This window comes from Abramis brama (genome assembly GCF_963993115.1).
Source record: "Abramis brama genome assembly, chromosome: 18".
NCBI lineage: Eukaryota > Metazoa > Chordata > Actinopteri > Cypriniformes > Leuciscidae > Abramis > Abramis brama.
The window spans coordinates 9,755,931-9,782,043 of record NC_139980.1 but is presented as its reverse complement, the minus strand read 5'-3'; the positions used below and the strand labels follow the sequence as shown (position 1 = coordinate 9,782,043).

The window sequence follows — 26,113 nt, the reverse complement described above, 5'->3', positions numbered from 1 at the left end:
CTCTTAAAGGCAGGGTCGGCAGTTTTTTTCTAAAAAAACTTTTTCCAAATTTGTTTAAACTTTCTTTATATACCAATACATAATTAAAATGTAAGTACTCTGAAAAAGAGAGTATAAAAATCAAGTGTCTGTAGTCCTCTCAGGGTGCAATAAACACAGCTACTTATTTCCATTCGGAACGAATGAAATGATTGGCTGGGCGACTGTCACGCTACCATGGCTACCACCCCTGCTGCTACAGGAGCTGCCCACATGCGCACACCCGTTTGACTCGAGGAGGCGAAGAGGCACGGAAGCTAGAAAGAATCACAATTACGGCAGAGAAAGAGCAGTCAAAATTCCCAGTACCTGCATATACAGTCAGCGAAGGCAAACAAGGCAAAAAAAGGAACTAGTAAGGTAGAAAGGTAGGCTCCGGAGTGTAACGTTAGTCCTCATCAGAGCCAACAGTGCTTTCATCGTGGAAGCTCTTACATGCAAAACACCGTATATGTTATGAATCTTACACGAAATTCACCTTCATCACAGTGTAACTGATGGTAATGGGAAAACGTGTATCAATGCAACCTGTTTTTAGCTCGTTACCGAATCAAACTCCGTATATTTTAAACTTTACCAGTATCGATATTCTAGCTTGATAGTGAGTACTAACAGCCATGTTAGTTGTTTATATTCATAATGATAAAGTTAGGTATTTTATTACATGTGATTCTGACATGATGTCACTACATGCACTGCGCTCCTCTCCGCTCTGCGCTGGTAAACGCGTCCTCCAGCTGGCAGCTGAGCGGTCGGCATCGCGCGTGTGTTTTGGGGGCGTGGCTTTGGAAGGAGCCCAGAAGGGAGGGGGTGGGAGTGAATAGAAATAAGTAGCTGTGTTTATTGCGCCCTGAGAGGACTACAGACACTCGATTTTTATACTCTCTTTTTCAGAGTACTTACATTTTAAGTACTCATCTCCCATTCCCTTTAAATGCAAGTTGCGCTCGCGCCAGGGCGGATTCGCTATTTACATGACAGAATTTGATAGTGGAAAGACCGAACACGTCTCCAGAGCACAAACGGAACTGCTTGTGCGCGATGTAAAGTACGATAGGGCCCTTCATGTTATCTGCGGATACTGCTAGTTTGATTTTCTTAAAGGGGACCTATTATGCAAAATTCACTTTTACATGGTGTTTGAACATAAATGTGTCGGCAGTGTGTGTACACAACCGTGCTATAATGGTAAAAATCCAACCATAAATCAGCTCTAAATTCAACATGAGACATTTTCTTCACACACAGTATGAGTTGCAGTCTGACACGTTTTTCCGCCCCCTTTTGATTGACAGGATATAGTCGGCCTTGATCATCAGCTGTTTTTAAACAATTGGCCAATAGTAAAAGTAATTGCTTTTATCAGCCTAAACCGATTATTGGCCGATACATCGGTGCATATCTAAAGCTGTGCATTAAAATTGTTACATTTTTTTTGGTAACACTTTACAATAAGATCTTTACCATTCATTAACTAATGAAAAGCATTAAGCATGTATTGTTATTACAGTATTTATTAATCTCTGTTAGCATTAGTTAATAAAAAAAATATAACTCTTCATGTTAGCTCAGGTCCATTTAATATAATAATATTAATAATTAATATAATTATTAATTATTAATAATGTATTAGTAAATGCTGTATAAGTAATCATTGTTAGTATTTATTTCATTACTGGATGAATCAGCGTTTTTTATTTAATTTATTTATTTATAAAACACAAATAAAAACAACAATAGGTGACCACTGTACTGTTCAGAAGATACACATGTTTTTTTACTTACTTTTTTTTTTTTTTTTTTTTTTTTTTTACATCTTATGATTGACTAATTCAATGACAAATACATTTTTAACACACTTGTCCCCACCTAGTGGCGTAACAATGTAATGATACGATTTTTATTTGAAGTGCCAAGTTACTTTCAAAAGGTGATTTGCTCTATTTTGATCGCTACCGTAGACAGGGTTCGTACGGGTGCTTGAAATCCTTGAAAGTGCTTGAATTTTGATGTTGTGTTTTCAAGGTTTGAAAAGTGCTTGAATTTTGGATACAATGCTTGAAAATGCTTGAATTTGTAACTGTATTTCTTTCACAAGAAATATCTTTCTGACGAAATAGTTCTTTATTAAATGGAGAAAAAAAATGTAGACCTTCAGAATCAGATACAGATTGATTTGCGTTACGCATTGGCCACGCAGTGGCAACAGCTGAACTATTTTAAACTTTGACCGCGGCGTGCGCGCGAGCTTGCTGAGCTCCGCTTTGGTCCGAGTCGTGCGGCGCAAGCCATTGAAATATATCGGTTTCATTTAATAGCGCAGCGCGGCCGCGTCCTATATGAAAGGGCCATTAGTGACTGAGAGTACTTGGTGTGATAATGTAATGTAAGTATTGCATGTCCGTTATGTCACGTTCATTTGTGGAATATGCAGTGAACATTGCCAAAATTACAGAACTGTAACGTGCAAATTAACCTGCAAACGTTAGCCCAGTGCATAACAACAGTCGTTGATTTCTGAACTGAAATCAGTCAGTGTCATAAGTAGTATACTGTTACTGTAAGGTTTAGGATGGCCCTATGCAATATTTACACTGCTCTATTCCAGTAAATGTATTAGCTAACGTTATGTCTTGGCCCAAGACATCTTGGCAATGAAATACATTTATCAGGCAGGTGCCTGTGCACTCAGATATTGTTCAAACCTTGTCTATATCAAGAATGTGTCCCAAAACGGGAAGGCCTGTCAAATATTTCTGAATATTTCTAAGTCTTCATATTTGAAATTAATTCAGTTTTACAGCCTATAAATCACATTATCTGGTAAGCAATATTTGGACATTAAAGGCAGGGTAGGTAGGATTTATTAAAAATTAAAGATCCAAATTTGTTAAAACTTTCTATATATATCAATACATAATTAAAATGTAAGAACTCTGAAAAAAAGAGTATAAAAATCAAGTGACTCTAGACCGTATAATCTGTATTAAACACAGCTCATTATTTCGATTCGGGACGAATCAAAGGATTGGCTTAGGCGACTGTCACTCTCTCGCAACCATGGCAACCACCCTTTTGCCACACAGCACCTACCCACTTGCGCGCGACCGTTTGATTTGAGGAGTGCGAGAGGCACGGAACCTGATCACACCTCCGTCCAGTAGATGGCGGTAATGCACTATGTTTGCAAGCTGCCAATAAAATCTATCGAAGAAGAAGAAGAAGGCACTGAACCTAGGAATACCAAAACAATGGCAGAGAAAGAGCAATCTAAATTTACAGTACCGGCATATGCAGTTAGTGAAGGCAAACCAGGCAAAAAAATGCCCCTTCCCCTCCGCTTGTCTCAGGTAAATAATGCGTCCTCTAGCTCAGCGGTCGGAGTCGCGCGTTCATGTGTTTTGGGGACGTGGCTTTGGAAGAAGCACAGAAATGAGGGGGTGGAGTGAATGGAAATAATGAGATGTCTTTAAAACAGTCGTGAGAGGTCTACAGACACTCGATTTTGATACTTTCTTTTTCAGAGTACTTACATTTTAATTATGTATTGATATGTACATAAAGTTTAAACAAATTTGAAAAATAAATTTTTTAGACCATTTCTACCTACCCTGCCTTTAATATAATGAAAAGTATATTATTCATATGCTTTAGGCTATATACTTAGTGATACATTTTGAAGAATAAGGCTGAATCCCAATTCTCTGTCTTACCCCTTCCCCTTAGTTTTGCACGTTCACGTGAGAGTAAGGGCTATCCCAATTCTCATTTTGATCAAGGGGTAGGGCTAAGGGGAAGGGGTAGATACCCCTTAAAACCAAGAATTTTCGCGAGCTTACTTGAAACCAAGGGGTACCCAGAATGCACTGCGCAACCGGCAACAATGGCAAGTGGCGTCTCATTTCATAGGGGTATGTTTTCACCCCTAGCGCTTACCACTCGGTTTCGAGGGACAAGGGCTAGGGGTAAGACGAAGGGGTAGGGGTAGGGGAAGGGGTAAGACAGAGAATTGGGATTCAGCCTAAAACTTGTGATTGGCTTAAATATTAGGGCTGCACAATATATCGAAATATTGCAAATGTATATATTACAATATACATAATTGCATATCGCAATGGCTTGCAATAACTGGGGTCATGAACAAAAGACAAAGAAAATCACTCACTGCTTTTGGCTGAATAGGCTAACTTTTGTAGCTTTAATAAGAATCAGTATATTTAATTCATGCAGTGAAAACTAAGCAGTGTTTATTTTTACATTTGATTAATCAGTTTCTGTTGTTAAATAAACCTAATGTAGGATAACCTGAACCCCTAAACCCCAGTGATGTTAAAATAACACTTCTTATGCTACTGTAAAACACTGATGTTCACTGTCAGAAGTTGTAGGGATATTTTCTTATCACAAAAAGAATGTGAAACACGTATGTGTAGGTTATATCATTTTAAAGATAATTTAAGTTAATTTGACACACTTTAAGCATTATCGTATTGCATATTGAATATCGCATTATTTAATGAGTTATCGCATATCTCATTTTTCTTCAATATCGTGCAGCCCTCTGCTATTATGAAACATTTGGCTGTTTATCTCTTTTGATGTGATAAAAACACTAAATAATAATTTTAACTATGTATTGGTATGTAATTTACGGTAGTGTAAGGTGCTGGAAAAAGCTTTAAAATGGACCTGGAAAGTGCTTGAAAAGTGCTTGAATTTGACCTTGGAAAAAGTGTACGAACCCTGCGTAGACATCAGTGTTTATATCTGAACTGTAAACTTTTATCCCAGTACTTCTGTGATAATTTAAATATTTATAACAGAAATAACCATACTGTGATGTTGAAAAGACTGTTTGTGAAGCTGTTTCGTACTATACATGACAACTGCTTTCTCTGGGTCAGCGGCAGCGCCACGTGCAGATCTGAATATTCCAGTGTGATTTTTGTCACAGGGGAATCATCAATTAGGAATTAGATCGTGTGGCTGTTTGAATCAATTTTGAATCAAGGTCTTGATTTCAATCCATTTTGAATCAAGGGTTTAAGTACGCAAGAAAGGAAATTCTAGGAAATGTTTTTAAATGTTATTCTGACTGAGAACAATTTATCAATTGTACAAACAATTTTGTTCTAAAACAAACATGCACTTTTTCTTTTCATTTTGAAATTTAGCTTTAAATGGGACACTTTTTGACACTGTGCCTTTAAGACTTCCATGTAAATGCCCTCTTCGCATGTAAGATCATTTAAATTTGCTGTTGGGTGTGATATAGTTGGCTCTGCCTCATCATTCAGTGACAACCTCTTTGCAAAGCCTGCATTGCATTGTGACAGGTTCACAAAACAATCCACACTGAAATGTGCTGCACAAACTGTGAAGGTCAGACGGAAACGATCAGGGATGTTGTTAAAAATAAGCTTCAAATGCTTGTTTCTAACATTAGGATCCTTCTGTCTATGCAGGGACACAGGTGTTACAGTACAGCACACGAGTAAACTTCCTGCACCTCCTAGATACGACGTAGTATTTTGAACTTGTGCATATTTTTACATGCTCATGGCAATGACGACACAACCCTGAAGATTTCAGGATGAGCCATTTTTGCACCTTATTTTTAATAAACAATCTGAGTGGACTGAGGAGGGAGCTTTGCATTTGAAGTGTTACATAGTTCACAAAAGTTTTTTTGCTTCATAAGAACATGAATATTTTCAATTTCTTGTGTGGGTATCTGGTTTGTGATGTAGGAAATCATTTTTGTTTTGTATCAGATGTTGAGGACGTGCTCCTTACCAGACCTCAGTAAAGTGTTCAGTGTTGCTGCAGAAACTGAAGGTGCCGTCGTTCCTAACAACAACCTGGAGATTGAGGATCTGGAGGATAAAGCGGATGAGCAGTCTGAACCTGAGGAGTAAGACACACACAAAACTTAATGCATGTGTACCTACTCAACATAAACACACCCTCACTTATGACTGTCTCTGTCTCAGTGTGTATGAGGATGAAGATTTGAGGGAGCTCAGAGCTTCTATGGAGAGGCTTCTCCAGGAGCAGCACAGTGAAGATGACGATGATGATGAAGAGGAGGACGATGGTGGTGGATCCAATGGCAGCCCGGCCGATGAAGAGGCAGCTGTTCTTAATGGGCTGGCTAGTGCTGTTGATGACAAATGCAGTCCAGAGGAGGAGTGCTTTAATAAAATGGCTGAGGAAGAGGATGATGTTAGCCATGGTGAGGAAGAGCCAGGAGGGCCAGTTACTAATGGAATGGAGGATGAGGAAGATGAAGAGCAGAACAGCAGTGAAGGCCAGCTCAATGAGGAGTGGCAGTCGGGTAATGCAATCACGACTGCATCCATAAACAACTACAGCTGTGTATCCACGAATAGAGCACAAAGGCTGAACACATCCTCCAAAACAGGACAACAACTAACTTTATCCGGAAACACAGAGTAACAGCTTGACGCAACCACTGATATAATACAACGGCTAACTATATCCGTTTAAACAGCACAACAGCTAGATATAACCGCTAATAGAGCAATACAGCTAGACACAACAGCTAACCATATCTGCTAAAACAGCACAACAGCTAACAATATCCACTAAATCAACATTATAGCTAACAGATCTGCTAAAACAACTCAACAGCTAACCTTATCCTCTAAAGCAGCACAGCAGCTAACTATATCTGTTAAAACAGCACAACAGCTAGACACAACTGCTAACACAGCTCAATGACTAGACACAACAGCTAATCATATCCTATAAAACAGCATAACAGCTAACCATATACTCTAAAACCACACAACTGCTAACACAGCTCAATGACTAGACACAACAGCTAACCATATAAACAGCTAAAACAGCACAACAGCTAACAATATCCGCTAAAACCACACAACAGCTAACTAGATCTGTTCAAACGGTCAACAGCTAGACACAACTGCTAATCATATCATATAAAACAGCACAACAGCTAACCATGTCCTCTAAAACCACACAACTGCTAGATATAAACACTAACACATAACAACAGCTTACCATATCCACTAAAACAGTATAATAGCTTGACATAACTAACACAGCACAGCAGTGAACACAGCATACCAGCCAAATGCATCCGCAAAAGTAGGACAACAGCTGACAACATCTTCACATGCAACTCAAAAGCCTGTCATGTTCACAAACACAACACAACAGCTAACCACATCTATGAACACATTACAGATGTTGACATCATCCACAAACACAACTATGTCCATAAAAACTCTAAACAATTGCTGACTGCATCCACAAACACAATAGAACTGCACCCTAAATACACCACAACCAAATATCACGTTCAAAACTTTGTTGCTAAGCACACTGGAAATGAAAACAAATATTTATTGAGCTAAATATTGTTCTGGCTAATTAAATCTGGCGATTGATTGACTTTGTTATGACTACAGTGTGTGGAGTGACACTGGCAAATAACACTTTCAATACTGACATAGGTCAGCATAGTATCAGTTCCACAACAGTACACTCTCACTGTGTGAACTTAGTGATAGATTATAGCATGTCTTTATACCTATGCATGGGTATGAGTGCAGATGGCAGCGAGGAAGAAGACGATGAAGACCTAGAGCAACAGGACAGTATCTTCAGTCGTCTGGAGGAGCTGCGGTTCCATCTAGAGCAGGCCATGGGCTTTGAGAACTTCATCCAAGCCTACAACAAGATCAAGGTCTGAGTTCCTCCGTTTTGCATTAAATGTCAACTCTCACCAAGTCTCTAGTGAGATTCTGTGGTTTTGTGCCCAGTTGAATGCATTGCGGAAATTCTGCATATCTAAGAGGTCTTTAGTGGTCAAACGCCACCAATAACAATGCAGCCATGTACTTCTGAGATGAGGACACTCGTCTAAGTTTTGTTTTTAGCCTTGGGGTTCGTTCTGGGAATTAGATACAGATGTTATCCTTAACCTTTAAGAATGTTAAATGTGTTGACTTATGATGCTTTTTATGTATAGTTTGTCACACTGGAAGTGTAATAAACTGCAGTAATTTGCTGCAATTTTTGCTGCCAGTTGCAAAAACAAAACAAAAAACTAAAATGAAGAAACTGTAGTCAAAATAACCTTAGAATTCTTAACTGAAATGGTTGGTTCAACTAAAAATGAAAATTCTGTCATCATTTACTCACCCTCATATTGCATATGATTTTCTGTGGATCGGATATTGTTTGGACCCAAGTGTTCTTCAAAATACCGTAATTTGTTTGCCTTGGAAGAAATGAAGTCTTACAAGTTTGTAGCAACATGAAATTGAGTAAATGATGAAAGAATTTCATCTTTGGGTGGATTATCCCTTTAAGGACTTTAATGGACTTTAATCGGTTTGCATGACTTTATCCAGTATTAGATTGTTATTTGTATGAATTTTCTTTGTTTATTTAGGCGATTCATGAGGATGAAGATGAGAACATTGCAATGGGCTCCAGTATGGTGCAAAGCATTCTGGGAACTGAGCACCAGCACTTGTATCCTAAAATCCTCCATTTGGTGATGGCAGATGGAGCTTACCAGGAAGGTAGTGTTTACACACATTCTCTCTCTCTGATCCATTCATGTTTACCGTTTCATGATCTGATGTTCTTACATATGCACTTGTTAATTCAGTCAGATGTTTGCAGAAATAGAGCAATATTACATGGATGGGTGTAGAAGAGGGCAATTATGTCATTCAGTGCCGTAATTCAGGCACTTTAGAGACGCATAAACACACATTCATAAAGAGAAACATTGACTGGTTTTTATTCAGACAGTCTGTCTGAATGTGTACACATTTTATGTATACCTTCCCCAGTTATTTTTTCACAATATAAAAAAAAAAAAATGAAAAATGAAATGCATATAAATTATAAATATAATTTGTTATTATTATGAATAATAATAATGTAATATATCAGGGTTTGAGCTAAACTCTGCAGGACAGTGACCCTCCAGGACCGAAGTTGTATTATATGTTTATTAAATTATTGCTATCACTAACAAAATATTTTTTTTATTAGTAATAACAATACTAACACAATATACATATGTGTACAGGTACAGTGAGGAAAATAAGTATTTGAACACCCTGCTATTTTGCAAGTTCTCCCACTTGGAAATCATGGAGGGGTCTGAAATTGTCATCGTAGGTGCATGTCCACTGTGAGAGACATAATCTAAAAAAAAAATCCAGAAATCACAATATATGATTTTTTAACTATTTATTTGGATGATACAGCTGCAAAGACATGTTAGTCTGCCTTTAAAATGTCCACCTCCACTCCATTTATTATCCTAAATTAGATGCACCTGTTTGAGGTCGTTAGCTGCATAAAGACACCTGTCCACCCCATACAATCAGTAAGAATCCAACTACTAACATGGCCAAGACCAAAGAGCTGTCCAAAGACACTAGAGACAAAATTGTACACCTCCACAAGGCTGGAAAGGGCTACGGGGAAATTGCCAAGCAGCTTGGTGAAAAAAGGTCCACTGTTGGAGCAATCATTAGAAAATGGAAGAAGCTAAACATGACTGTCAATCTCCCTCGGACTGGGGCTCCATGCAAGATCTCACCTCGTGGGGTCTCAATGATCCTAAGAAAGGTGAGAAATCAGCCCAGAACTACACGGGAGGAGCTGGTCAATGACCTGAAAAGAGCTGGGACCACCGTTTCCAAGGTTACTGTTGGTAATACACTAAGACGTCATGGTTTGAAATCATGCATGGCACAGAAGGTTCCCCTGCTTAAACCAGCACATGTCAAGGCCCGTCTTAAGTTTGCCAATGACCATTTGGATGATCCAGAGGAGTCATGGGAGAAAGTCATGTGGTCAGATGAGACCAAAATAGAACTTTTTGGTCATAATTCCACTAAACGTGTTTGGAGGAAGAAGAATGATGAGTACCATCCCAAGAACACCATCCCTACTGTGAAGCATGGGGGTGGTAGCATCATGCTTTGTGGGTGTTTTTCTGCACATGGGACAGGGCGACTGCACTGTATTAAGGAGAGGATGACATGTATTGCGAGATTTTGGGGAACAACCTCCTTCCCTCAGTTAGAGCATTGAAGATGGGTCGAGGCTGGGTCTTCCAACATGACAATGACCCGAAGCACACAGCCAGGATAACCAAGCAGTGGCTCTGTAAGAAGCATATCAAGGTTCTGGCGTGGCCTAGCCAGTCTCCAGACCTAAACCCAATAGAGAATCTTTGGAGGGAGCTCAAACTCCGTGTTTCTCAGCGACAGCCCAGAAACCTGACTGATCTAGAGAAGATCTGTGTGGAGGAGTGGGCCAAAATCCCTCCTGCAGTGTGTGCAAACCTGGTGAAAAACTACAGGAAACGTTTGACCTCTGTAATTGCAAACAAAGGCTACTGTACCAAATATTAACATTGATTTTCTCAGGTGTTCAAATACTTATTTGCAGCTGTATCATACAAATAAATAGTTAAAAAATCATACATTGTGATTTCTGGATTTTTTTTATTTAGATTATGTCTCTCACAGTGGACATGCACCTACGATGACAATTTCAGACCCCTCCATGATTTCTAAGTGGGAGAACTTGCAAAATAGCAGGGTGTTCAAATACTTATTTTCCTCACTGTATGTGAGCGTCTACCTCACCCAGTTATTATTTTCCACTGTTTTTATTCCCTAGACCCAATGCAAGACAATAATATCAAAAAGAATATATAAATTGATAACAATAATAGTAGTAGTAAAAACACTATACACATATGTAAACAAAATAAAAAATTAGCTAATTTCTGATCTTAATGCATGTGGTTCTTTCACTAGTCCCAACAGATTGAGTTCATATAAGCAGTGCCTGCTCGTACAGCAGATGTTTGCGGCACAAGATGCGCTGAATAAGTCTCTGAGCAGTTCCAGGGCATTCGGGTCAGGTCACATCATTTGGGTTAAGGCGCATACATGTGTCTGCTTGTGTATGCAGCAGACTCTGATTGATGTGAGGGTATTCCTGGCATTTACACTATGCGTTCAGGGCTAACTCCAGATTATGGACTTTAATGTGACCTCTGACATCAGGAATATAGCCTGGAAGTTTTCTTCTCGTAAGTGAGTTGACTATCCTATAACAGTTCCTCTGTTTCTTTCTCTTCTGCCCCTCTCTTTCGCTCTCTCTCAGATAATGATGAATAGAAGTTATTCATCCGTCCCGTTGGCAGCCTTGGACAATCTGCTGGCAGGCTGAAGTGTTCCCATGATGCACTCTGACAGGCCGAGGAGGTGCTATGGGGGAAGGGGGGAGTGAGAGAGAGAGAGGGGGAAAAGGGGAAATGGGCCACTCAAGCATGGGCAGTTTAGAGTCCACGGTTGACTGTAGTTCTACTTCCATATCCCAAGTAACTGAAGCACTTCTCTGTAAATTTTGTGCATATAAATGTGCTGTGGATAATTATATTTAACCAAAGCGTAGCCGAGTGTTAGCAGGCGAGAAGTAATAAGTCTCAGACAGAGATGTACATGTGTGTCCTCCTAGCTGATGACAGACTGCATGTGAAAACGCTGCTCCTGCTGTATTCACAACAGCTGAATCCATGGAAACCGCTTTTTAAGGATCTAGACTGGCCAGGGAGGTCTAGTTCAGGGGTCAGAAGTCAATTATCTGCCCAATATCAGGTGCTTGCACACAACAGGCAGCGGGTTTTAACCAGCTGTCTACCTCAGACAACAGAACTTATAGTCTCAAAATACCAGTCTTCTCAATCTTTCTGAACCTTTTTATATACTTTTTACATGTTTTCATAACATGCTCAAATATTATTTAGCCTCTTTTAAGATTTCTTACTGGTGAATCTTAAAGCATTATTTCAGGACTTGACAAAACTGTTATTTAGGGAGAGTTACTATGCATATAAAGTGCACTAACACACTTGTTTATTAACGAGATAGTTCACCCTTAAAATCTGTCATAATTTACTCACCCTCATGTCATTTCATACCTGTATGACTTTCTTTCTTAAAAGAAGAATGTTCAAACTGTTTTTCTCCATAGAATGAATTTTAATTTTGGGTGAACTGTCCCTTTAAGAGCGTTTGTTAATGCTGTGCGGATGCTTTGCATGTTGTACGCAGATGCACCTCCAGCAGGGTGTGTTGAGATGGCCTCTTTGTTTTAGTTGCTGGCAGAATGTGGTAACTGAAAGTGTACAGAAAACTGTTAAATAAGCATTGCTGTTTGATTGCATGTCAGGATATATATATATCTTTGTACTGAAATAAACTTGTTTTTTTGTTTGTTTTTTTCAAAGAATGTGCCTGTGTGTGGGTATTTGGCAATAAAACACTTCGCTTTGGATGTGAAACAGCTGAGCTAAAATCAGTTGCCAATATCTGTTTTCAGTTATCTAGATTTCTTCACCTATCCTCAGCCTGATTAGTCTGGTGAGCTGTCAGTCAGCAGCAACCGTTCAGCTGTCACAAGAATTGGCAGGAAGCACGTAGGGGTTTCCCCTTATCACAGAACACCCGTGCATTCTCAGACAACCACAAACTGTTGTGGGTGTGTGTGTGGAAGTTGTGTCTTTGCCGGATATCTTGAGTCACATAGTGTTTGCTTTCATTAAATCAAGCCTTTCTGAATTCATTTATGTGTATTCTGACCAAGATAATTGTATTATCAAATTATTTTGTGGATGTATCCTACTGTTTAAAAGTTTGAGCTCAGAATACGTTTATTCAGTAAGGATGCATAAAACTGACCAAAAGTGACACTAAAGACATTTATTATGTTACATACGATTTTTGTTTCAAGTAAATACTTTTCTTTCGAACTTTCTATTCATCAAAGAATCCAGAAGAAAACAAAGTATTGCGGTTATGGCCATAGCTGGGGTATTCAGGTGCAGGTTGTTGCTTTGGGCCCCTACAGTCGTCACCACCTTTCGCCAGCCCTTACTACGGTTTCCACAAAAATATTAGGCAGCACAACTGTTTTCAACATTGATAATATCAATAAATGTTTCTTGAGTTTCTCATATTAGAACGATTTCTGAAGGATCATGTGACACTGAAGACCGGAGTAATGATGCTGAAAATTCAGCTTTGCCGTCACAGGAATAAATTACATTTATTTCAATTCTAATTTCAAACAGAATTTTTTTAATAAATGCAGCCTTGAGAGACTTTTTTCAAAAATAGTAGTAGTAGTGGTAAATGACTTTATCTTTGAGGAAAAAAGTATACTAGTAAAATATCAGATGATGACTAAAATATAAATATAATAAGCATTTTGCCCCGAACTACCAACAAACACTTTCTGTGATATCAATTAGCCTCACTCTGTTTTGTGCTTTGTATGTTTTTTTTATATCCATTGTCACAGTTAATTATGCCTCTCTGATGGCTCTGCGCTATGCAAATACAGCTACTTCATCCTGTGGGAGAATAAATTAGGGTGTACAAAGAAGCACTGATGGATGGAAGAGTGGATTTTTTATTTTCTTCAACATGACAGAGTTTTACTCTCATTTGAGTGCCTTTTTAATTTTTTAGGAAGAGGTATGTTGTATGTTGTACTGCAATTTTAGAAATGGCAGGGTGTCATTAATCACACTGATACTGTTAATGCTCCTGAAATGCTTTCAATTAAAAAAGGCAATGTAATTAACTATTTATCAACTAAATGACTGCTTACTGATATGATGATACTCATTTACCATTGCAAGAAAACCTTGGGCTCATGATACAAACATTTCAATGAATCATTGCATTGATAAAACGTTCAATATTTCCCGGTCAGGAGTCATGGAGTTCGTGGGGACTTTTAATCAAGCCCTGTGGACACTGGGAATGTTTAATATGTTCATGACTGATGAGGTCAGTGGAATAAGGCAATAAGACAGCAGAATGGATTGTGCAAGAAAAAGCTGTTATCCTTGTCTCACCCTCACCCTTCCTATAAAATCTTTTACCCATTTATCAAATCCCAGGGGTTGAGTTAATTGACTTCCTGGTTTCGGTTCCCAAAAGGCGATATGCGAGTCTCCTATGTATATGCAATACATACATACTCACGCTCCGTTTGCCATGCGCACACATGAATGAATCATTTATGTCTCGTATCTGACCTGACTAATTTCACCGATGGCTTTGTGCCTGATCTGTCAAGTGTTTTGCCTGGAGGTATAATTTTGCAGTCTTTCTCTCTCTGAGAGTTGAAACGCTAGTTTATTTGTACAGTCTCTCAGTGGGCTTCTTAAAGTAGGTTAGGTTAAGTTAAACACCTCCCCCACGTGAAGGCAGATTAATACTGCTCTTTCATTAACCTCTGCACTATTAACAGTCTCTGGTGTGGAAACAGACATTCAATATCCTGCTGAAGTTCTGCTGGGACTGGAACGCTAAGATTATCAATAGCACAGGCTGGAAATCATATTGATAGATGTATTTGAGTAGGTTAGAGAGGGAAAGACAAAGCAGGATGTGTTAGATGATGAACCGCAGAGAACATTTGGTGCAAAGAAATGTGTTTATATGGGGAGGTCAACGTGTTATCATCGACGAGTGGATCTCTGAGCTGGCGCGAGTGAGTGGAGGCGGGGCTAATTTGCATATTCATAGAACTGCGTATACTAAATTAAGCAAGGGTGTAGAGTTACATTCAAGCTATTTTAATGCATGATTAAAAAAATCAATAAAAAACTCATTTTGGTGATCAAAGATGAGTTTTAAGGGAAAAATATATTGACTACAGGGGGACTTTGAGCAAGTTTCAACTTTTTTTTTTTTACAAGTTATACAAGATTTAACTCATTTTTAAGTCAATTTAATGTCATTTAAGTTGTGATGACTTAAACAACTAAGTTGATGGTACTTAAAAATTGAAGGCAGAAACTTTTCTTACAGTGTGTTATAGCCTACAACACCACTAGGATAAGTTGTAACACTGATAGAAAACATGGAAAATTTAAAATGTTACATTATAATATAATTCCCATAATTTGATTGTCATTTTTTAAAATATAAAAAATAGTTGTGTTTTTAGTTTAGGTTGAGTTAGACAATGCCAAGCTAATCTAAATTTAAAACTATAGATGTAAATAAATCAATAAACACTGTTAAAATGTTTGGGGTCAGTAAGAATTTTATTTATTTTTTGCAAAAATGTATACTTTTATTCAGCATATGCATTAAATTGATACAAAGTGAGTAAAGACAATTATTTGACAAATGCTGTTCTTTTGAACTTTCTTCTGAACTTTCTTAGAATCCTGGAAAAGAAAAGTATCACTGTTTTCACAAAAATATTTCTTTAATACTGGTCAGTAGTGGTCAATAACGATATGGTTCTGATATATATCATGCATCCCTAATGCTTTTCATTTTAATTATTGTCTTTCTAATTATCTTATAAAACTATATCCTGATTATTTTGTATTTGACATTGATCTTAGCACTGAAGTGATGGGATTGAAAGGTGCTCTCGTTTATGAACACCCCTCATAAACACTAAAAGTGTGGGGTGTAAGAATTATCCCTAATGTCAAATGCACTGATAAATTCTGGACTGACCAAAGGATATCATCCAGTGACAGTGGCATAATATTATGTCCAGTAGAAGATGGTTGACCAAGTACTTATAAAAGCTTTGTTACTTATTAATTGAGAGCTACGACTATACGACTACAAACAGCCAAGAATCAATGATTGGACTTTAATGATTCAATGATTATCATGTTGGCGTTTCCTAAAATGAAACCAGAGAATATGCAGCAGACTCAAACTTATTCTGTGTCTGACATTAGGTCATGAATTCAGAGTTTTGAAGATTTAGATGGTTGTGGTAGATTGTCACGGCCTTGGAAAACAGATGCGTTCAAGCTGCAAAAGGATCCCTGAATCCATTATTCTGTCTGTCAGAGCAGGCTCTCATGTTTTGAGGAAAAAGCATTTGTCATATCTCCTCTCTCTCTCTCTCTCTCTCTCTTTCTCCTATCTGTTTCTCTCGCTCAACCCTTTTTTGCTTTTTTTTTTATTGCCCGTGACACAGCTGTCGCCTCAGACGTGGCAGATTCGTGTGTGTGTGGCTGCAAATTGCTGATCACAAACTCACTCAAGGGAAAAAATAAAAGCCTACATAACTTTCTAGCTCTGGCACTTTGAGTGTAATGGCATTATTTTCTCCTTTTGCATAAAGAATGAAGATGCGTAAGGCTATAAAAACATGTATATACTAGTAATTGTGAATCACCTGCACTCCTCAGACTGGGCCGTGACGGGGTCAGTGATAAATCAAAGCGGGCCTTCCCTCCGGGGTTATCCAAGAAATTTGCACCAGGCTTTACAGCCTCTGCCCCTCCCGCAGGGGTGGGCTAAATGACCCCCGGCAACAGTGAAATATGACCGGAGGGCTGCTGCCTGCTCCGCCGGGATCACTTCTGACATCCAAGAGCCGTGCCACCATAAATCTAACTTCTTTATTATTCTCTCTCGCAATACTATTCCTCTCACCTCTTTTTTTCTGTGTTCCATACATATTTACCATATTTATTTTCTCTTTCTGATTTATTGTTCTCATTAGCCAAGGCATGACAAAACACACAGCACTCACATATGTGCTCAAATGAGCCCTTCATGAACTGTTTCAGCTCAATTACACACACTTGCTTACCAAATGTTGCCATTATAGTGGCCCAATTTAGTTAAGAGTGCAAATAGCTCACGACGATGTCTTGTAATTTTTCCTCGAGCAAAGGACGAGCCAAACACTAATAAAGGGCCATTTCAACATCAAGTCTAACATTGTGAAGCACATCCATCACGTCCATGTTCTCTGTTGGCGTTAACATTTTCTGCAGGCTCTGAAAAACTGATGAGTCATTACATAAATTGTTTGCGGAAGCATATGCGCTACTGTTAATGAACACGGAGAAGACTCTCATGCTTTTGAACTAGTAGGCTACACGTATTGCCTTTGACTTACTCTGTTTATGCTTAATGCAATAAACTCTTACAAGATATATTACTTCATCATGATAAGAGCCAGTGAGGTAGAAAACTGATGATGTAATTCCTGTTGACTTTAGGGCTTGAGAACTTTGCCTTCAGGGACTATAGGATGACAATATATTGCCATCTTAAAGGGATAGTTCACACCAGGGTTGTTATCGTTATAACTAAAACTAGAACCATAAAAAAACATTTTCATTTCTTGAAATAAAATAGACATTAACTGAAATAAAAACTTTTTTTTATCATTGTTTAGTTTAAAACAAACAAAAAAACTCAAAAAAAAAAACTAAATAGACTTTAAAACAAAAAACTACTAAAATGACTAAAACTTTAACTAAAACAGAAAATATGAAAATAAAATGTATAATATCATCTCAATGATTCTAAAATAACAGTGGTTCACACAAGAATGAAAATTCCACCATCATTTGTTCCAAACATTTCATTTCATGAAACAAAAGATATTTCAAAGAATGTTTCAACTGTTCATTTGATGAAAGTCAAAAGGGGTCCAATATGTTCAGAAACATTTAAAACATGTCCTGTGTTCCAGAGAAAGAGAGAAAAAGTAATACGGGTTTGGAACAACATGAGAGTAAACAATGACATAATTTTATTTTTTGTGCATTATCCCTTTAACACAGAATAGACCATGCATTCACATTGGTGGAAATTTCAGAGAAAAAAAATTTGTCAATAATGTTCCTATTCCTATTTAAATAACTGGATATTGCCTGTGAAAAATATTCCTTCATTCCTCAAAGGAATGCCAGAGGCTTCTGTTTGTAGGATGAAAGCCCACCTTTGTAGAATGAAGCATATAGGGTTATGTGTTTAAAATGGAAAACACTTATAAACTATGAGGTATTTGGCCATCATCATGTAACAGGGAAGCATCTGATCTGATATGAACCACAGTCATGTTAAAAGGTCTCTTGTATGGTTTACACACCGGTTGATCTTCTGACAGCCTCACCTCCGTGTTAACCTTTGTGTGTGCCAGTGTGCATGTGGAAGGTAGCGGAAAATTGACCTTTGAGCCACAAGCTGGAGGAGAGATGCAAAGCTTTGGTGAATAACCTACAAGTTTCAGGGGATATGAGAGAACATTTATGTTTGAGAGAATTAATATTTACTTCATGGTGCTATAATATAATATGAAAATGGCCTTTTTTTCTTCTTTTTCTTTTTTACAAATAGTAGGCCTATGTTAACTGATATGGATTATACAAGGTTAAATGTTTTAAAAAGTAGTCTGCCATTGTCACATGGTGTAATTATGTGCATATTTTTTTTATTTACTATGCATTTTGCTTTTTTTTTTTTATCCAGTTTTGTTTGTATAAGCTCTTGGAAATTCAGTCGAATAATGAGTTAATTAAGATATTTAATTTAACATTTCTAGCAGTTCATGAAATAGAATGTGAAGCTGAACAGGTTGAACTTTTGATTACAGTATTTTTTGCATTGTTCTCTGTTACTGCACGTTTTTGCGAACAGATCGTCAATGAATGCAATTAGCATAGGCTACTGCTTATTGTAGAAATAGTAGTGTAGTAAAAAAGTATACTATTCAGAACATAGCTTAGGTTTAGCTAGTGAAAACTGTATCTCTCTTGCGAGTCTGGCCGTGTCCGAGAGATTGCAACTAGAGGATTTAAAAAAAAATCCCCCTGCAGTGACTCTCGTGATTTGTGACACTATATGACGCAGGCGGAGATTCTAAACAAACTATTCGTCAGTGAAAAACATTGCCGAGTGTACTATCCACTACGGACAGACTAAATCAGCAAGGTTTAGAAATACATTTTGCTTATTTATGACGATCAAAAGTGCAGAATTTGGGTTGTTTATCTAGGACAAAGCCTAAACAGAAAAAAACCGCAGGCTGCTGCATTCTCTCAGCTGTGCGTTTTGAAAACCCTCCCTCCCGACTACACGTCCGCTGCAGAGTCCCACAGTATCAACAGAGCTCGTCATGGCGCTCGGACGCAGGAACTCGATTCTCCTGTTTTTCTTTGCTTTCTTCTCAATTTAATCTACCTGAATCTCTCGGACTTGGATCTTTTGCTTTTTCGACCGAACGGCTCAAGAGCGATGACCTGTCCTTTGCTGTGATTTACGGACCTGAATATGTAAACTTGTGTCCAACTGGGCGATCAAGATTTCAGGATCCCTTTTCCAGAGCGAATTCCCTACTTTGAGGAACTCGGGAAAGAAACTGTTCTGGAAGAAGAGGAGGAGTGAGAAGGGGCCCTTATTTAAGGTAGCGTTTCGTGCTCTCACAGATCTCTCCGTAATAAGACACTAAATTAAATTTGAACATCCGATCAAAGTTTGTTAATCTAACGTAGGTTACTTACAAGCAACATGAACACGAGTTACAGACAAACGTGTCGATGAAAAGCGTCTGTGTCGTGCCCTGTTTATTGTGACACATCACGCACAACACTATACTTTTTTTGTTCGTTTTTTTCTCATTTTGCCGTGGTTTTCAAATCACTATTGGTGATGGGTTAGTTAGTTTCAGGAGTTATTTAAACAGACTCAGACAGCAGTTGTGGGGCCGATATATTTGTACCGCTACTCGGTTACAATGTAGCTAATGTTTTGTAGTAATTAAATTGGGTTTTTTACTTTATTCAAGACGTTAACGCAAAAACTGACGAGGTTGAGTGTTTGCAGTTGATGTTTAAAGGGATAGTTAAATTGAAAATTCTTAATTTACTCACTATCATATGCTATGCAACCTGTATGACTTTCACTAAAGATGATGTGACTGACGCCCTCAGTCACCATTCACTCTTCCATCTTTTCAAGCGAATAGTGACTGGGGCTGTCAATTTACCTAACATCCTTTTGTATTTTGGGGGGAACTTTCTCTTTAGCTGTATTTGAACTAACGTTACATTGCCTCGCTAAGTAGTAACATTGTTTGTTCTGTTTATTCTGTATACAACCATTTGATTTGCTTTGCTTTGATTTTGGTTCAGGTTTTGTTGTTCATGAGCAAGTAGAATAAAGATGTTTGATTTGGCATATCTTCTCTTATTAAGTCTCTATTCAGTGTTCTGCTTGCCTTTTTAAAATTGTAATCGTGGTAGTAACGTTAGATAATGAATCGGGTTAACCGGTAGGATAGTAGTGGATGAGGCTCGAGGAGAGACGGGACGGGGGCGAGCATATTTGCAGTTTAGACACGAAGGCTCAATTCGCCAACCGACCAAACGCGACGGTAACTCTTATTTAGTTGTTTAAGCGTAATTCCCGTTGCCAAGTTCATTTGGGGACTGTGTGTAGGACTGAGACCCGAGAACCAGTACTTGTTCCATTAAAAAAAATACTGAACCGAATGATTTTCGGCCGGTCTGTTCTATTAACGGTTGTCGAACTTGCATTTCTCATGTTTTTAACTCATAAAATTCATACGCTAAATGGAATAATAGGCTACATAGTATGAGTGCATAGTGTAGCTACATTGGGTCATTTGAGTATGGATTTTATAAGGTTTTAAAAATAGGAAAGCTGTGACAGTTAAGTAAATGAAGTTTCCAACATTCCACATCTCGTTTTTAGTACGCGAATTGGGACTCACCTTCAGTGTTTACTAGTTTTGTTTTCTGTATCTGCAGCGCGAAGCTTTACAGCGTGACCAGTGTAGTCCATTTCCCGAACGAATGACTCTTATGAACCGGTTCCTTTTTAGTGAATCAAAAATTACACGGCTGCAAGTGTGGTCCGATTCCCGACTGAGTGACTCTTATGAATTGATTCATTTTAGTGTACGATTCGGTCAGAACTTTCGTTGTGTTATGTTGTGATTGTGTGACATTAATCACTGTAGTTAAGGACTGGTTGTTTATATGACAACGTGTATAGTTAAATATACACAATTTGAGTTTTGTACTAATCAGTGGTATTTTATGAAAATAGATCAAATCATTAATTACATATGTAACCTGTTTTTTTGTTGTTGCTATTTTTATTATATAGTTATTGTATTGCACTTATGCTAAAAGTCTTTCCTTTGCAAGAGTTGTTTTAGATGTATTACTTTGTAATGATTTATATCTGTTCTCTTAAAATCTGAAATTATCTCATCATTTGGCATTAAATGCAGTTTTTTCCAAATATTTCTTCCTCAGAAGTATAAAAAGAACCATCAGGGAACAAAATCGTTAAGAGGAGCCAGAATCTGAAACAAATTAATTAAATTCCTTATGATTCCCGTCCCTGGTGATGACATCTTTTCAAGCTTATTTTCTGCTCCAGTTCATACTGTTCTACTGCTGTTTGTGTCAAGTTTGTTGTGCATTTAAAATTCAAAGATGTTTTTGAACATCCTGGATTTCAGAAATTAGGCTTCTTATGACACTTCCCTTAAACATCTTCATTACATTGCTTTCCCAGGCGCCTGCTATTGAAACCACCAAATATATTGCATATATGTAATGCTCTATAAGTGTTATATGATATCTTTTTCTTTAATTCTCTGCAGTGAATGCTAGAGATATGATCATGACTGCGGCATGGGAGTGACGTGACAGCAGGATTGGCCTTTCCCTCCAAGCAACCTTATATCCACACTCCCACATCATGCGCTTCTCTCTTTGGAGAGACAAAACTGACTGAATGAACGACTACACTGAGAAAGATTGTGCGAGTGTGAAAATGGATGAGTCTGCGCTCCTGGACCTGTTAGAGTGTCCGGTCTGCTTGGAGCGACTGGACACCACGGCAAAGGTTTTGCCGTGCCAGCACACGTTTTGTCGGCGATGCCTGCTTGGAATTGTGGGGTCGCGAGGAGAACTGCGCTGCCCGGAGTGCCGCACGCTAGTGGAGAGTGGCGTGGATGAGTTGCCTAGCAACATCCTCCTGGTACGGCTACTGGACGGCATCAAGCAGAGGCCAAGGAGGACGGGAAGCATGCATGGCACGTGTACTAATGGATCGGCAGCGGCGGGTGTCAGAGCACAGGGTGCCGGAGCTGGCCAGAGGGAACCAGGTCCCACGGGGGCACAGTCTCAGAGGGTCCAGGCCAAGAGCACTCCAGTTAGGGTAAGTTTAGATGGTTTTGTTGGACTCACACAGTCCCATATACCAGACAAATCTGATCAGATACAGTTAACTTGTTTTTACATGCAGAAAAACTTAAATGAAAGGAGTTCTGTTAGCTTAATGGTTATCTCGGTGGAGAACTGTTTGTCTTGCCCCATCTCGTCTGGTCATGAGTGGTACCGCACTATTGGTGTAAATCAGACCATGGAGACTTCCAGCAAAGCCCAAGCTTGATATGAAGTGAAGAAAAATCTCTGAAATAATTGGGTGTTTAGGGAATTTGAAATGTTTCTCTCTTGTTCACTCTGTCATCTATATCATTATTTTGGTTAATGAACTCTAAATAAAGAGTTTGTTTAGGATGAGTCTAATTTACATTCAGGAAAATGAATACTGGGTGGACTGTTTCTAGGAGTTGAAAAAACCACTTTCTCTGATGTTTCGTTTATGTGCACTTAAGTTCGATTTCAGTCGGACTAGAGCAGTCATAGTCATGTAAATGCTTTAGTCTGGCTGAAATCGCACCATTTCGTTTTTTGTGAATTTGGATTAAAAGACCTAGATACTGCAATTGTGGCGTCTTAATTTCTTTATTTTCGAAACTAAAACCATTTATTCTAAAAACCCCAGAGAGCCCTTAAAAGGATAGTTCACCCAAAAATGAGTTACTCACACTTATGTGGTTCCAAACCTGTATGAATTTCTTTCTTCTGCTGATAAAATAAGATATTATAAAGAATGTTGGAAATCAAACAGTTCATGGACCCCATTTACTTCCATAGTAGGAAAAACAGATACTATGGAAGTCATTGGCTACCAACTGTCTGGATACCAACATTCTTTAAAATATCTTCTTTTCTGTTCAACAGAAGAAAGAAACTCATACAGGCGTTCCTTTTTGACAATAGCCAGTTAATAAGCACTTCTCATTACAAGTTTGGTTAATGGTTGGCGCATGTTCCGTTCCCAAATGCACGATATGCAACCCAAACTCAACAGATCATGAGCTACTCGCGTGAATTTTAACACAGTGCCAGCAGTTCACCCTGAAATATGCAACGGCGGTGCATATATTTATTCATTTAAATCACAGCCTATGCGATTTGATAATCGCACTAAGCCATATCGTGATTTCGGTTTTATTTAGCTTAATTGCGCAGCCCCAACAGACTAGAGAGAACTAGAGAAAATCTTGTTAGCTCAGGGCATTGTGCTGCTTCTAAAGCAACTCAAGCAGCTGAGGTAAGCCTTCTTCCCTGCTGAGAGAAAGTTGCATTAACTGCATCTTATCCAGCACTTTTGTTGTTGGGTGTGTTTGTGTATTTGGATGTCTTTATATTTTTTTTCTACGTGAGAGGGAGGGAAAAAAAAGGAAGCAAAAACGTTGCAAGCGGACACCATTGTGTTTGTGGCTGTTTGTGTCTGAGTGAGAGCGCACACGTTTCTGCCAGTATAACTTTCAAACAAAGTGTCCCTGCGGATCAGGGTAGTTGTCATAGCAGCAGTTTTGTGATTGTGTGTTTTGTTGTGTTCCACCTTTTGGTTTTGCACTGTAACAAAACACAGGTGTCCCTACAATCAAGCCCTCTGTCATCTCTCCCACACAGACTTATGGGACAGAAAGAGGCCTCCACCCAAAGCATGATGGGTGGCGGCGTTCTAAGTCAGACATCTCCGGTCTATAATCTTTTAATATCCTCCTTTTGTTGTTCATAAACATCAGTGCTGTGAAATGACAGCTGGATTGGCCTAATAAGATAGTCGTCCCTCTCATATTCAACAAACTTAAGTTTTAAAGATAATCTTATTTTCCTGTCTTCAAAAGAAGCTCATCAGGGGATTCTACTCTGACTCACTAAATTTGACACTCTTTGTCTCCCCCACAATCTACGGTAATGCTATTTTTCGTAAAGTTTTTTTTTCTTTTGCCATGAATTTTATTCATTATGTATTTAAATAATGCATAAAATAGATCAAGTGTCAGTAAAGACATTTAGAATGTTTCGAAACTAATACATTATTTATTTTTTACTTTTTCAATTAGCACAACTGTTTTCAGCATTGATAATAATAAGACATTGACTAATAATTGACTAATGACTTCAATGTAAAATGAACAGTCAACTAGGAAAATCTTTAGTTGGGGGCAGCCCTACAAATTAGAATGATTTCTGAAGGATCATGTGACACTGAAGACTGGACTAATGGCTAATGAACATTCAGCTTTGCCGTCACATGAACATTTTGAAGTATATTAAAATAGAAAGCGGTTATTTCAAATTGTTAAATATATTTCACAATATATTTAATATATTTTTTAATCAAATACAGCCTTGCTGAGCACAAGATACTTAGACCCCCTTTTCTGTGAATATCATCCATTGTTGGTTACTTCTACATTATGTCCATTTAAATCTGGATTATTTCACATTTCACGTTTCTTTACATTTTGAAGATTCAGTTATTGGATGATAAAATCACTTCTCATATTTTCAGTCTGTTTTCTATTTCTGTAAACTCTTGAACTGAATCCCAAACCCACTATTTTTAAATGTGCCTTTGTTTGTGATTGCACGTATTCTTCCTTTAGTTGGCATCACTACAATAGCACCTCCTCCTTATCCTAAAGTACCCTCAGAGCAAGACTACATCTCTGAAAATAATCAAATCTGATTGACTTTCCCCACACACACTCTTATCTAATTAGCTTGTCAGTGTACATATCATGCTTTAAGAACACAGTCATTAGCATTAGGCTGTTTGAAAGAGCCGACTGAATTCAACAAAGTGAGGTAATGTAAGGTTGATCAGCACTGTGAACTCTAAAACTCGTTGATTCAAAAAAAAAAGTTTTCAACTCTTGCACGCGCAAACTTGGCAGTGATTGTTTCTTATCTTCTCTCTCTTTGTGCCCACTGTGTTTTCGCACGCCAACCTATTTAAGGGTGTATCTGAGATGCTGTAAACAGCCTAGCAGCCGGAGGAATGGGCTTTTTACAGCAGTTGTAGCTTCAAACAGAGCCTGTGATTCAGAGGGGGTGTAAGGACCAGGAATGCATCTGAGACTACATGATAACAGAGCATTGTGTGAGTGGCAGGTCTGTTATTTAGGTCTTCAGAGAGGTTTTGTTAAATCTGACACATGATATGCTCTGCTTTGGAGATGCACAAAACACGCACTCACGCATGGAAGCAAACTAGCGTTAAGGAGAAGAATTCCTCCCTGGTTCAGGGATACACGCATATGCAGACATCCACACCCCTGAGATCTTGGTTGTCAAATGTTGTATTATGTGGCTGTTTCAGCACCTGCGCAACAACAACAAAAACTGTTTGCATCAATCTTTTTGAGTTATGTCAACTTTGAACCAACAAACTACATTGAGTTAAATATAACTAAATAATTTGTAAAATATATAAAAAAAAAAAAATGTAGGCTGATAACTCAAAAAATTAAGTTGCTTCAACCTCCAAGTACTTGAGTTGTAGCCCTGGAACCAATTACTCGTATTGATTTCAGTTAAAATCCACAGCTATCACTGCACATGCTTAATGTGACTTATTTAGCATTTAAATTTAATGATCAAGTAAGATATTAATTATCACTAACATTAGTGCTGTTATTGTTTAGGGAGTCAGTGTAGTGTTTGCCTTCATGTAGTCTATTTTTCACCACAGAAGTAACCACAAAAACTTCAACATAACAGAAACTCAGAACTGTAGAACTATAAAACAACATTAAACAATAACAGGTATTTCCCTTCACTAAAAAACAAAGAAAAAATAACACTTTATTTCAACATTTATTCTCCTTATCCAGTCCTATGCAAAGCATGCTGGGAACTATCCAGTGCCCAAAATCCAGTCATCAAGACAATTTCATTAAGTTACTGCAACTTAATAAAAAAAAATAAAAAAAATCAGTTAACGCATAATTTGAGTCTAAATTATACACAAGAGTTGATGTAATGATCAACATTAGTATGTCA

General features: G+C 38.1%; 2 protein-coding genes across 7 annotated transcripts in view; both read left to right on the top strand.

The window, feature by feature from the left end:
- nek1 (NIMA-related kinase 1) overlaps positions 1–12,428 on the top strand; it is a 33,816-nt gene extending 21,388 nt beyond the window's left edge. For all 6 annotated transcript variants that reach the window (XM_084091341.1, XM_084091338.1, XM_084091340.1 and 3 more), the window contains 5 exons: positions 5,814–5,953; positions 6,033–6,376; positions 7,641–7,774; positions 8,486–8,618; positions 11,239–12,428. In XM_084091341.1, the coding sequence (XP_083947467.1) occupies positions 5,814–5,953; positions 6,033–6,376; positions 7,641–7,774; positions 8,486–8,618; positions 11,239–11,252 (765 nt within the window). In that variant the 3' untranslated portion in view covers positions 11,253–12,428. The remainder of the gene's footprint in view (positions 1–5,813; positions 5,954–6,032; positions 6,377–7,640; positions 7,775–8,485; positions 8,619–11,238) is intronic.
- A 6,597-nt stretch (positions 12,429–19,025) lies between these two features.
- sh3rf1 (SH3 domain containing ring finger 1) overlaps positions 19,026–26,113 on the top strand; it is a 51,855-nt gene continuing 44,767 nt past the window's right edge. Inside the window, exons 1-2 of the mRNA XM_084091222.1 lie at positions 19,026–19,332; positions 21,565–22,124. Coding sequence (XP_083947348.1) covers positions 21,699–22,124 — 426 coding nt within the window. The 5' untranslated portion in view covers positions 19,026–19,332; positions 21,565–21,698. The remainder of the gene's footprint in view (positions 19,333–21,564; positions 22,125–26,113) is intronic.